At 38.5% G+C, this 14204-nt stretch overlaps 1 protein-coding gene across 2 annotated transcripts; it reads left to right on the top strand.

Moving 5' to 3' along the window:
• Positions 1-838: 838 nt before the first annotated feature.
• On the top strand, positions 839-2804 carry LOC145769898 (uncharacterized). 2 transcript variants are annotated; one of them, XM_082581445.1, is made up of 4 exons: positions 839-1016; positions 1368-1574; positions 1917-2043; positions 2624-2804. In XM_082581445.1, the coding sequence occupies exons 1-4, from the start codon at positions 972-974 to the stop codon at positions 2656-2658; spliced, it is 414 nt and encodes a 137-aa protein (XP_082437571.1). In that variant the 5' UTR covers positions 839-971; the 3' UTR covers positions 2659-2804. The 2 variants fall into 2 exon arrangements, with proteins under 2 accessions (XP_082437571.1, XP_082437570.1); XM_082581444.1 differs by having other exon boundaries at positions 1368-1580.
• Positions 2805-14204: the final 11400 nt, after the last annotated feature.

The raw sequence follows: 14204 nt of genomic DNA, 5'->3' as shown, positions 1-14204 counted from the left end.
CACCAAATAATCTTCTACTGATGGTATGCCCTTTACCAAATTTCCCCCTAGGTTGTTTGAAAAGAAGGACTGATTTGACGTTCGACGTCGGTGGGAGCAAATCCAATAAGTAACACATCAATTTTGGCAAAGTTAGAACAGGCAATATTTGCCTCAAATTATCCAGCCACAAAAATGTTACCAGAAGAAAATAAATTTTCTTGTTCATTGATCGACCATTCTCAGCGGCGCTCTAAACGATCTATGGGTAAGGTTGTAGAAACCTATCCTAACAAGTGCGGAACTGTTCGAACTGTACTTGTAGACCCAACATAATGCGGTAAAATGGCCAATATCCAGATTATTCGTCATCTAGATGGTATTGGTTAATAAGTGAACCTTTAAACAGGTCAAAAAACTGTGCACTCGATGTAGCCTAACTTATATTGAAGTTTTAAAGTAAATTCATACATTTGTAGGGGTAGGCTATGTTACAATTCGTTTATATTATACTACGTCTTGTATATCCATTATGCAACCATGTGTTTTTATCATTTTGTGTCGCTGTTCAGTCAAGCTTGAAATCATTGTTCAGAAAACTTTTTTTTCTTCTTGTCGTCGTAAGCTAAGGAATCGTTTGTGCGTCTCTTGACGTAATTTCTACTAGTTATCGTAATTTTGCGGGTCAGACCAGTTTACGGGTCAAACTAGTCCATTCTCTGTGTCTCTGTGTGAATCTAAATATGTCCATCAAAACAAAACAGATATTGAGTGGTGGCTACAACGCATTTCACAGTTTACGATAATTAGATTAGTGTATCATAGAGTCAAGACATCTGCTGCTGCATAAGATAGTATCATTTTATGCCAACTATCGAAGTGCAGAAATGAACTCGTGAAGATCTGTATGCTACAACTATTTGGTCCAAAAATACGGCAAGCAGAAACGTCAGTCGACTTCTGCTATTGATGATGGTGATGATAGTATTGATATGGATATGAGGTGCAAAATATCAAGAATCAGTGAAAATCTGCAGGTATTAATTTACTAGTTGATTAGTCTGAAATGTAATAGCCTATATATCGGTTTTATTTGACTTTTCATAGGCATATTGGCCCATTTTAACAAGAAACAGTACAGAAACCGACTACTATACACTTTTCTGACTGCTGGCTCTGACTCAATCTGTCAGGAGCTTGTACTCCACACTGCACATGCTTTGAAGTCGTGGTTGAGAGCTTTACTATATTCCTGTTAGGCGTAGAAGATCAAGTGTAGAGCAAGTTCAGTCGTATGATCAAGGACTGCCTTTTGGCTAAAAAGAAGGCCGATGCTGTCTTTGTTGATATTGAATGGTTGTGTACGCGCTAATTGTTGTGTTTTACAGTTGGTTGGCGAGGTAGGAAATGCTTTCAGCATTGAGCGTCATTTGAAGCAATTGAAAGGGGAGATGGCGAAGGGGGAAAGCCGTCGCAACAACGGGTCGGTTCGCGACCGAATGTTGCGCACTCGATCCACGCGTTTGCACGATGTGAACGAAATGTCGGTTGCGGATCTGCAAGCGAAATATCCGCCGTTAGGAACCGCTATTTGGGTACCGGTACGTTGAACATTACGTTCATTTTTATATACATATGGCACTGTTTCAAGACTAAAGCCAGTATGACGTACTGGTTAGTAAGGTGACTAGGATCTAGCTGACATCACATATATCAGGCGATAACTATCAGGCGATCGCTGCTGGAACTTGCTAGCTTAGTGTAGTAAACTCACAGTATAAACACAGAAGCCTGATTAATTGACAAATAGATTTCGCTTTTAAGGATTATTATCCGACTGACCCTGTGTTTATACTATATGAGTTTTAATATATCCTATATAATGATAGAAATAGTGGATGTATGTGAGGGTTAATTTGAGGTTTTTGTCTGTGCAGATGATCGAAGAAATGAACAGTCTGGTGCAAAAAGATTGTGTTGAACTGCTCTCAGAAACTAGCTACCACCGTTTTTATCAGAACGTTAAAAAGCAGAAATTGCCGGCGGACATTCTGAACTTAACAGGTAACATGACTAAACGTGCATTTTCATTATATCAAGTTAAGTTTAAACTATTTTTTCTTGCTTGAAGAGAAGGGTTCACAATTGACGTCACCCAGTTTTTTACCCCCTCCTCTAATATCAACTTTTAGGTACCTTCCCCAGTTACCGGTTGACGTTGAACGCCCCCTTATTTGTAGTTCGTACAGTATGCATAGTAACTATTAATTAATAGATAATAGTTCATTTTTTAGTCAAGGACGAGTTTACTCCAAGCTGGCTACTCACGGTACCATCACTCTTTCATGATAGTTATCATGGCTACATCACAACCAATGCAGTAAGCATCAATTTTCAATGCATGCTTTGTTACAGCAATTGGTGATTATAATTAAGAATGTAAAAGTTGATTAAGAACATTACTGATGTCCTGCATAGCGAGCCATCGCACTTGATTGATAATCGCTAAATGTGATACCAAGAAAAAGGCCCTTGATGGTTGTGTGTCTCCCTCCCATTATATTGTTTAGTGAAGCGAATGTTGCTCAATGCCCGCACTTGTGCTGGCCATCGAGTTGATCTATATGCTTATTGTTTGTTGTAGAATCCAGAATCAACATATCCGGTTGTACGGTTTAAAGAAGAAGATGGCTTCACTGTCATGGTCGACGGGTGTCAAGTAATTGGCATGGATAATTTAGTGGATGCAGTCGCCGTGCTGTTGAGTACTTACTGGGTGTTTAACATCCAGTAGCCTACCCCAAATCCACTAAGCATACCTTGTCTTTTTTGTCTACCCACAATTACATTTAGATGTGGAGGTAACAAGCAAGGTATTGCGTTTTGTGAATAAATTGTAATGGGCAGTGATTATGCAGGATGCTCGGAAGGTTTTTAGGAGATCAGAAAACGTACACCGGTATCTCGTTGTTGCAAGCATGTTTTCTTAGCTCTTTAAAAGCTATCCATCATCCTATGTAATTTTTGTAGTTGTTGTGGTCTGTATTTTTTATCGTCCCATATGTAAAGAATGAAGATGCTTCATCGTTTTTCGTTTTCTTTCCACTTGTTCATTTCTACAAAACACGATTTCTTGATAATCTTGATTTGTGAAGGTAAATTTGCTGTGTATACTGTCTTTTTCAATAAAACCTTAAGCAGTTATTGCACTGTAAGTTTATCTAAAAGTTTCTATTGGAACCATAAGAAGGTTAATTGGTACCTCAAAAAGGTACTAAATAAGAAAAAAAAACCTGAAAGGTATTTTATCGAACCTTCAGAAGGTTCATAATAGTACCTCAAAAAATTTCTAAATAAGAAAAAAAACTGAAAGGTATTTTATCGAACCTTCAGAAGGTTCATAATAGTACCTCAAAAAATTTCTAAATAAGAAAAAAACCCTGAAAGGTATTTTATCGAACCTTCAGAAGGTTCATAATAGTACCTCAAAAAGGTACTAAATAAGAAAACAAACCTGAAAGGTATTTTATCGAACGTTCAGAAGGCTCATAATAGTACCTCAAAAAGGTACTAAATAAGAAAAAAACCCTGAAAGGTATTTTATCAAAGGTTCATAGTAGTACCTCAAAAAGGTACTAAATAAGAAAAAAACCTGAAAGGTATTTTATCGAACGTTCAGAAGGTTCATAATAGTACCTCAAAAAGGTTCTTTTTAAGAAAAAAAAACCTTTGGGGGTTATTGAAAGAACCCTGTATTGGTTCTTTCAAGAACCCCCTAAAGGGTTCTTTTCTTAAAAAGAACCCCATTCGCAGTAGCTCCCTTATAGGTTCTTTCAAGAACCCCCTAAAGGGTTCTTTTCTTAAAAAGAACCCCATTCGCAGTAGCTCCCTTATAGGTTCTTTCAAGAACCTCTTAAAGGGTTCTTTTCTTAAAAAGAACCCCATTCGCAGTAGCTCCCTTATAGGTTCTTTCAAGAACCCCCTGAAGGGTTCTTTTCTTAAAAAGAACCCCATTCGCAGTAGCTCCCTTATAGGTTCTTTCAAGAACCCCATAAAGGGTTCTTTTCTTAAAAAGAACCCCATTCGCAGTAGCTCCCTTATAGGTTCTTTTTCGAGCCTTTTTCGTTTACAGTGCACCACACATTTCAGGACTGCTCTCCATTCAACGGCATCTAATGGATGGAATAATTCCCGACAACAACACTTCAACAATCGAAAAACTTCACTCTGCCAATCTCAGCAACCGGGCCTGCGTCAAAATCCTCTACAAGTCTATAAGTATGCGAAACTACCAGGAAAAACCTATCAAGGCTTTGTTAGTCCGAGGGTAAAGATTCAAAACAAACCAATAAACAAAATAACACCTTGAAAACGCAATAAAAAAGATACTGTACAGTAGTAAGAACACACCAAGGACGTTAGATCGCAAGAAAAATTAGTAAGAACAAAGAGGTGGAAAAACACTGTAGCCTACCAACGCAAAAAAAAAACGAAAAAGAAAAACAGAAAACACGCAAACGAAACGACGGACTTGGAAAGCTAAAATCTTGCAATCAACTTTCAAAAACGCGGAAAAAACTAAACTGTTGAAGAATTGACTTCAGCAAGTGCCAAAGTTACTATTGCAATTATGACACAATGAGTGAATAAGCAAAGTGATTGAGATGTAACAATACCAGTTTCCCGTACGCAAAAATGGCGCGACAGAAGTGTTAAAAAGTCGTCTGAAGTTTGATCGGCATTTTCAGGTTTGTTGAGCATTTTATCTTTCTATATAGAAAAATATGTACTGTGATTATGAATTATTTCAAAGTTTAAAAATGCATCGCGGGCCACACCAAAAGTTCTCGAGGGCCGCATGCGGCCCGCGGGCCGCGTGTTTGAGACCCTTGGTTTAAACCAACACAAAAGTAATTAAAAAACTGACAAGGACTCTAATAAATAGATTTTACTTGTTCATTGCGGTAAAATCAGGGACGTTGCCACGGGGAGGGGGGTCTTGGAAAAGCAATTTTACCCCCCTAAAATTTTATCTTGTCTCCCAATTTTTTTTATTTTTAATGTTATTACAACGTTTAAATGACATTGCATTGCATGAGATCATACAATATTAAAAGAATTAGAGTATGATATACCATGTGTGTTGCTGTCCAATTGTACCACAAAATTTGTGTCCAATTGTGCCCCACACACCAACATCGATTTAAAGTTGGGCAGGGGACTAATGTGAAACTAATTTTTTGCCAAGGAAGAGACTTCCAGATTTTCCAATTTTTTCTATAAAATGCGATGTCCAATTGTACCCCATGTCCAATTGTGCCCCACTCTCCCCTATTGTGTTTCTTTGTAATGTAGCTGTGTGGATCGCACATCAGAGAATACGGCAAAGCGTTGAGGGGTCTGGGGGCGAAGCCCCCAGCTCCTTGGATAATCACAAAAATTGCTTTTCCGTAATGGAAATCAGTTTAAAGAGGCCCTAAAGTGTTGCAATGAAGTTATTCTTCCAGAAGCCCGAGGTCCACCTTCAACACCCAGAAGGTCCGGATTCGGACCGCGGTCCGCCAGTTGAGTAGCCCTGCTTTACAGTATGATGTTCAATATGTATTCCGCTTAGTATGACTTCTACAAATAAATATTAACACTGCACTAAGAGCTCAACGCCAAGGAAAACCGAAGAGGAGTGAGATGAATCAAATTTTGTCACTCTTCTAACCTTATCGGATGGGATCTTCAGATTTTGATGTAAGCAAAATCATTTATTTTAAACATTGATTCTGTTTGAATAAGACTATTTTGAAATCTCACCGAGGACCAATGTGACTGACGTATTTTCAAGAAGTACTTTTTCAATTGAAAAACGAAAAATTCAGCTGAATGCTCACATTGATTTCGATATTTCGGTCGTAGGCTACACCACACAGTAAAATCCGTCATTTTTACATCGATTTGACGTCTGCAGACGTTGAATCAATATAAAAGCGAGCAATGCATGAGTCACCACGACGACAAAAAAGTAGTAAAATAAGAAACGTTAATTTTATGCTTCGGTGTTTTAAACTTGAATTTTGTTTTGGTGAAATGTTGACCATGTTTATTGCTGTTCTGCTAGAGTTTGGTTATTTCTTTCCATTGCTTGCGTATTCTCGGCATTACGACGCTTAAAATCAGTACTTACGCACATAGAAATAATCAACATCAAGAAATAAAGTACAATTTGAAAAATCAACACACCACTTGGACCAACTCGTTCTAAGACCAATCTACATAATTCGGTGAGCAATAACTCAAAAAAAGCATGAAAAGCTGTGTTATGGCAATTCACAAAGATAAGATTTGTGGGATAAGTGTACTGGCTCACCATTTCATATAGTATTGCACCCATCGTTCCGATTACACATCCAAAAATACCTTCACACGAGAAGATTATAATCAAGTTTTTCAAATAATATCCGAGCAGTCTAAGTACTGACAACAAACAACACAAAATCATTCCAAAAATCGATATTGACTTGAGATTCTTGCCCAAGTCTATAATCCTACCAGCAAAAATAGTTCCGACAATTCCAGCAACGTGGAATAATGATATTAAGTAACTTGATAATTCATTCGGACGAATCGAAATATTCAAGGTGGAAAAGATGCCACGAAACATTTCACCAATTAACGTCGATTGAATTGTGATGTAACTATTTACACCAACCATAATCGTTGAAGCGAAGACATAGTCAGAACTTTTATACAGCGTTTTGCACTCTTCAATAAAATACTTGATTGTTTTATCACAATCAGCAGAGTTGTTCTTATTGTGTTTGCGAAGTAAAGCCTGAGCATAACTTGGTGGCAAAAAAGGCTTATCCAACGCAAAAATCATAAATAACGTAAAGAGAACTATCGAAAATAATAATAAAATCACGAAATACACCAAAGTACGCTCTTCATCAATTGCCCTCCAACCTTCCGAATCCGAGCAATTAGTTGCATTGTTGCCTGAAAACGTTTGCCTTAAAGAGGTATTATGAAATAGATGAGCGCATGGTGGAAGCAGTATATGAGAGGGAATTAAGAAAGACAACAGCGAGCCTATTCGAAACCCCAAGAAACTTAGAGTTATTGCCGTTCCAACTTGATCCTCAGGAAACCATAGGTTTGCAATAATCGTTGCCATGATCCACAATATTGCTTTGCTTATTCCACTCACAATTACTCCGAAAATAAGTAACGGAGATGCTATAGGAAGTAAGATGGCAATAATGATGCAAAGATTAGTTGTTGTGATGCATCCACTACACAAGATCAACAGACGTCTGCTGCCAACCTTGTCCTTATAAACCCAAAAAGACAGTAACAAGCTCGTAACAATAGACGTTGGATAACCCGACAAAGTGAACCAATCTATCACAGCATAAGGCAAGTTAAAATAGGCAGAAAAAACATCGTTGTCTAAACCAAAGCTTTGTGAAGCCATCTTATAAATAATGGTCATAAAAAAGATAGTTACAGCCATCAACCACCTCATTGGATAGATCTTGATTTCTTCTGTATGAGTCTTGCTCTTTGCCACTTGAGATCGAAGAGGAATTCGTTCAGAATCCATAACCAGTATGCTTACCAATAGATAATGTATTACAACATAATGGTTTAAAGCAAAAAGCTAAAAAGTATCCTATCGAGTATTATTCTTGGGATGGCGTAAATAAGCAAATCGAATCAGCTTGATAATTTAGAAACATAAGCGATTCCATTTTTATCCTACCAAGTTTATTGACAAAGTCTTCAAATATTTCAGACAGTGAAAATTCACAGATTTTGGTTAAAAAAGCTCATGCGGTATCTTTAAAAATCTGTTATCACCTGCTTTAAAATTACAGTATCAGGCCAAGATCAAGCAGCTCAACAAACAAGAATTACGACTTCTGTATTTAATGCTTAAGCTATCTTGCTATTTGGGGCCATAACTTTGTCAGTTGGGACCTCAGTGCAAAAACAAAACATGGGACTCTATCTTTCCGTGCATAATAGGCCTATTTAGTTGGGGTACTTTTCTCAGTACAGGACTCATTGCGTTAGTTTCTTTTTTTGAGGACTTTCCGTATAAAAAAAAACTTTTATTGAATCATTTGCTGAGAAGCAAATTGTAAAAAGTTTTTATGGGAAAAACCTGGAGCAGAAAACACAAGGTTGTAGGCAAGGCGGACGAACTTTAAATATGTAGACTCGTAGAGCAAGCAAAAAAGGCACTGTTTGCGAAAGACTCGGCTAAAAAAGATTGTTTCAAAACCTTATTTTGCACTCTAACTTACATGATAGCAAATGAGCACACAACAATCTCCTTAATAATGTTAGGCCTACATTTAAAATCTGCCAAAATTTTTAAATTTGTTGATTTATTGCTTCGTGCACCATGACAACTCGCATCCTCAGAGCGAATAACATTCAAAATAAAATTTCTCTCTGATAACTATTCGCTCTGAGGATGCCCATTGCTGTGGTGCGCGAAACGTCAGTGAAGCAATAAATCAACCTGTTTGTTGTTGCTTTTGTTTTTACTTTCATCAGATGAATGTTGCAACTTGTGCTAGAAACGATAATTGTCCGGATGAAAAGTAGAACACCCAAACTTTTCAGTATTCAACAATCTTCCTAACGATGTCAGCCTACATTTAAAATCTAGTCCTTAAGATACTAATCCAAATGAAACCTCTTTCACAGTGTTTCGTATTGCTTTTGACAAACTTTTTTTCTAAATAAACTTCTCACAGTCAGATTTATTTTATATATCTCATTTTATGTAGTTTGCAGATTAAAAGTAATTCCTGAAGAGGACACAAGTACGTTTGAGTTTATTTTTGAATATGTTATATTTTGTCGTGTAATAAATAAGTTAAACCCGATAAAGTTACTTTGTTTTATTTGTCTATGATTCTTTTTCTAATTCTAACTTTTTAGTTTCTAAAATAGGACACAATTCCACGCAGATAATGTTTGAAATAATTTTGTTTTATTCCTTTCCTACCAGTTCAATAATGACTTTGCTGACGATAATCCCTTGAAGTTGTAGCAAAATTAATTCATTCACCAATTTAACATTATTTGGAGTTTTTTTCATGTAAACAAGCATCTTAGTTTCTAATAAACCAATGCGTTAGCTTACTTACAGGGCTATTCTTCAAGCCTACACAATTTGTTGATATTATCTATGTGTAAATAATGCAGTGCAACTTCCTTGCACCTAATCGATCCCACAACCCTCGATTAGAATTTACTGGGATATTGAGCAACACTACATCCCTTGTTTCATCTGCTTTGTTAATTGTTGTAAACATCTCACTGCATAGCAAAAAGCATTGAAAATACAATCAGTGCTGTAACCAAGGCTTGTGCGACGGCAGCCCATATCAGACATATTAAATCTGAAGTTTTGTTTTATGATGAATACTCTGCTTGGTTACAAATGTAATTAAATTTTTACTGAAACACTATGAACAGATAACAAACAACAAATTAATGGGATAGAGTAACATTATAGCGTACAATGCAAAAAAACTAAACGTTTTGGGCAATAATCTTTGTCTGACATAAGCTTAGTAAAGAAAGTATTCGCTTGAAATCAAATAAAACCATTTAAAGCACTGACACGTACTTTAGCACAAACACGCTGACTGCTTTGAGTTGTAAGTTACTTCAAATACAAATCGTATCTTCAAATATGCTTGATGTGTAGGCTATGTCGGAAACAAAATCCAACACATATCCTACTGTTTTGTCTTATGCAGCACCTGCGACAAGTCACGCGACTTGTACGCTACTCTTCTTGTAGACTACTGCACTGAGAGTGAGGAGGCCTGAAAGCGGGAAAGGCGTGCCGCTGCCTGCAGTTATGTGCAATTGTGCATGTATGCTTGATTGGACTGCCAGAGATCGAGTAGTTGAAAGCAACAGTTACCATTACCAATCACTTTAACGAGGTTTACAGCAAACATTTTTTTCGCTTGAAAAAATGAAGTTTTTGATTAATGATGCTGCAAAAAAAATGTTTGCTGTAAACCCCGTTAAAGGTGATTGGTAATGGTTACTGTTGGTTTTAACTACTCGATCTCTGGCAGTCTAATCAAGCATATAGGCTATGCATAATTGCACATAACTGCAGGCAGCGACACGCCTTTCCCGCTTTCAGGCCTCCTCAGTGCAGTGGCCTACAAGAAGAGTAGCATACAGATCGCCTGATGTCACAGGTGCATCAGCTAAGTGGACCAGTGGTTTCGCCTTCGGCTCTGGTGCTGGTAGATCTGAGATCCATTCCAGGTCGGGTCAAACCGAAGACTTTAAAAACTGTATCGATTGTGTTTTTTCTTGCATAACGCAGTGAGAATAAATCGGATAATAATGTAATAACATCGTAAAACCTGATATAAAATTAAACATGAGCCCTGTCGCTAAAAGACCTTAGCTGTTGTAGAGTGACAATAAATAAAACCATAACATTATTATTATGTCACAGGTGCTGCATAAGACAAAACAGTAGGATATGTGTTGGATTTTGTTTCCGACATAGCCTACACATCAAGCATATTTGAAGATATGATTGGTATTTCAAGTAACTTACAAGTCAAAGCAATCAGCGTGTCTGTGCTAAAATATGTGTCAGTGCTTAAATGGTTTGATTTGATTTCAAACGAATAATTTCTTTACTAAGCTTACGTCAGACAAAGAGATCGATAATATATGTCTAGAGCTTATCATGCACGCTGGTTATGCTCTAAAAAGTCCTGGTTATGCGATTTCCTGTCGTCCTGCCTGCGCCGCCTCAAGATTCCTAAAGTATGAAGAAGATCTCTGGTCGTCGCGATCCCTAAGCCAAACAAACCACTAGACGATGCAAAGAGCTATCGCCCCATTTCCTTGCTCTGCATCCCTTTCAAGATCCTTGAGAGACTGATCTACGCCCGTGTCGAACCAATAATTGACCCACTGCTTCCCAAAGAACAAGCTGGTTTCCGACACGGGAGGTCAACTGTAGACCAAGTCACACTACTAACTCAGGATATTGAGGAGAGTTTCTCGGCAAAAAAGAAAGCGGGGCTGTTTTTATCAACCTAACAGCATCCTATGACACTGTTTGGCACCGTGGCCTAGTCTACAAGCTACTCCGCCTACTCCCTGACAGGCACATGGTCAAAATGATCATGGAACTCATCCACAACAGGAGTTTTACCCTTACCACCGGAAGCGGAAAACCAAGTAGACTGCGGCGACTCAAAAACGGTGTCCAACAGGGATCAGTCTTGGCTCCCCACCTCCTCAACGTCTATACGCACGACCTACCATCAACAACATCTGACAAATATGCATATGCTGATGACTTGGCCATCTTGCACTCTGCGAAAGACTGGCAATCATTACAAACGACGTTGAGCCAAGACATGACGACCGTATCTGGATACCTTCATCAATGGAAACTGAAGCTCAGCGAAAGTAAAACTGTGACGGCAGCCTTCCACCTCAACAACAAGGAGGCAAAACGTGACCTGAAAGTGACCGTTAACGGCAAAATTCTGCCGCCCTGCCCAGAACCAACATACCTTGGGGTTACACTTGACAGGTCACTCACATACCGTTGTAACGGTCCAGGAGTTACTGCGGTCTGAAAGTTACCTAACTTCTGGACCGCGTATACGCGGTCTGAAAGTTAATGCCAGTCCAGAAGTTACTAAAACAGGGTTTTCAGATTTGACGCTTGCAGCAGATTTGTATAAATGATTTCAACATTGGAAACATGTTGAACTTGAAGACTTATCCACCATTGCATCTTAACAACATGATTTACAGCAGAAACGTAATTGGGAATGAAGCGAAAATAAGTTGAAAGTTAAAAGATGAGTTTTGTACCAGAAATTTTTGCTGTATTGGAATGAAATTTGAATTTGTAACCTAACAATTTATGTAGGCTATCATTTTAACCTGATTTGTTTGTATTATACCACTTGAAGTTGTGTCCGTGCCTTACGTGCGTTGGCAAATAAATTTGCATGGAGAGGTGATTGACTAGATGACCACTTAGCCTATAGTCTTTTACTGTCATCCTGATTGTGCTATAATGTAAGCTACGATTCACAATGTAGTATTATGAGTGTTGTATTAACTCATTGTAGGCTATATGGTTCTGTTGAAACAAATAATTTAATTGATCATCGCTCCAAACATTTCAAAGTTTAAATTGTGGCTATACGTGAATCGGTGGCATTTAAAGGGGTATTAAAGGAAAAACCTGACTTGGCGATTTTCCACGTTCTTTGTGTTTAACATGCTACCATAAAACGATTTTCAATAAAATTTTGCCCCATTGCGGTCTGACCACCATTGTGCGCGTGCTTTTGTCAGAGCTTTCAAAACGAGATTGGCCTGAGCAACGAAGCGTGCGACTGTAAAGAACGTCATAAAGTCTACGTCATAAAGTCTAGCAATCAACCGATCACGCAATAATTGTTACTGCGGGCGATTTGACTGTAGGCTATGTATGTATTTACATCAAAACAGCACATTTTAACATCAAAACAGCAGACAGTTTGCTCAAAACATCAGATTGGTAACGTGGTTTTTGTTATTGCTGGACTTTATGACGTATTCTTGAGCTGTGTTTGCACGTTTTGGTCATTTTGAAAAATATGAAAATAAATGAAACACTGGACTTTGGGCCTTGCCAGCGCCATTGAAAACAAATTTTTTTGGGTAATTGTTTTTGAAATGTATTCTTGAATGTTCAGTTTACTCATTTTAATGCTTAATTCCGGTTTGAAATTTTCCTTTAGTATGCCTTTAATAAGCTACAGGCCTTAATATATCGTGCAAAGTTTGCATTTGAAGGCTGACTTGTTAGCCGCTGGTCTTGAGTTGTAGTTGACGAACATAGTCTTTGACTCTATTTTATGTAGGCCTATTTCATGAAAGTTAAAACCAAAGTTTTGTAGTGAATGAAGCACTGAGCTTATTTTTGGTCTGGTTTTTCATAACTGACGTTTTGAAGAAATATAAAGTAACTTAGGCTACATGTGGGCCAACGGGTAGTCAAAACGCCATCAACCTTCAGTGAGTATAGGCTATCACAGTCTCACACGCGGGAAAGGCTTTAGCTTTTACGAAAGTGTTGAACACTTTGAGATTCCAATGAATTTCCGTTGGACTCCCATCGAAAACACGTGGCACGAAACTTAAAGTCTAGAATTATGGTTTCGTGGTGAGAATGTTTATCCTTGGGTTTCATCTTTCGCATACTTGCAGAGGGTTTAATCTACTGACCAAGTGAAGTTTCAGTCCATTTACAAGTTTTCTCAAAAGAATTTCAAAAAAGCACACCCACTTACAATAGCAGTAACTTTTGGACTGCTTCTGCGGCGTTGCAGTCTGGAAGTTACTGTCAGTCCAAAAGTTACCAGCGGTGCCCGCCGTTTTCGCAATCGATAGAAAAGCGAAAATTGTTTTAACTAAGTGTAATGAATTTCTTGCTCTCAAACTAATGCAAGCTTTTCAATCAACATTACAAAATACTTATAATTATTAATCTGACCTTTTGAGAGATTAAAAATTTAATTATTTGTCAAAACAAAATTAAATAAAATTTAAATGAAATATTTGGCAACTCTTGTAACTTTTGGCATGCAGTAACTCTTGGACTGCTACACCGTCACCATTTACAGTCACTACGCACAAAGCTGACATCTCGCGTCGCCCTGCTGAGACGTTTGGCAGGCACAACTTGGGGTGCAGGTGCTGACACCTTGCGCACTCCAACCCTGGCTTTGGTTCACTCCACTGCTGAATACTGCGCCCCTGCCTGGTGCCGCAGTGTCCACACCCGCCTCATCGACAGCCCAATCAACGACGCATTGCTAACTGTGACTGGATGCCTGCGCCCAACTCCAACAGAGTATTTACCAATCCTTGCAGGCATCCAACCTGCTGAGCTCCGCCGAAAGGGAGCCATCATACACCTGGCTCGCCGGGCGGGGGATCATAACCACTTGCTTCATGCAAAACTCAACATCTCACCTCAGGAATCTCCCCGGCAACTTAAGTCAAGACACCCCTTTGTGCCAGCTGCTGTTGAATTACTACATCCATTCAGCGATCATGCCATCAGCGCAGCACACTTCATGGAAGACACTTGGAATGCAGCGTGGTGCGCCACCGACACCAAACTACATGGTTTTATACCCCACCCGGTGGCGCGC

This window comes from Aplidium turbinatum, chromosome 5, assembly GCF_918807975.1.
Source record: "Aplidium turbinatum chromosome 5, kaAplTurb1.1, whole genome shotgun sequence".
Lineage (NCBI taxonomy): Eukaryota > Metazoa > Chordata > Ascidiacea > Aplousobranchia > Polyclinidae > Aplidium > Aplidium turbinatum.
Note: the sequence above shows the minus strand (reverse complement) of the source record. Positions and strands in the feature narration are given on the sequence as shown.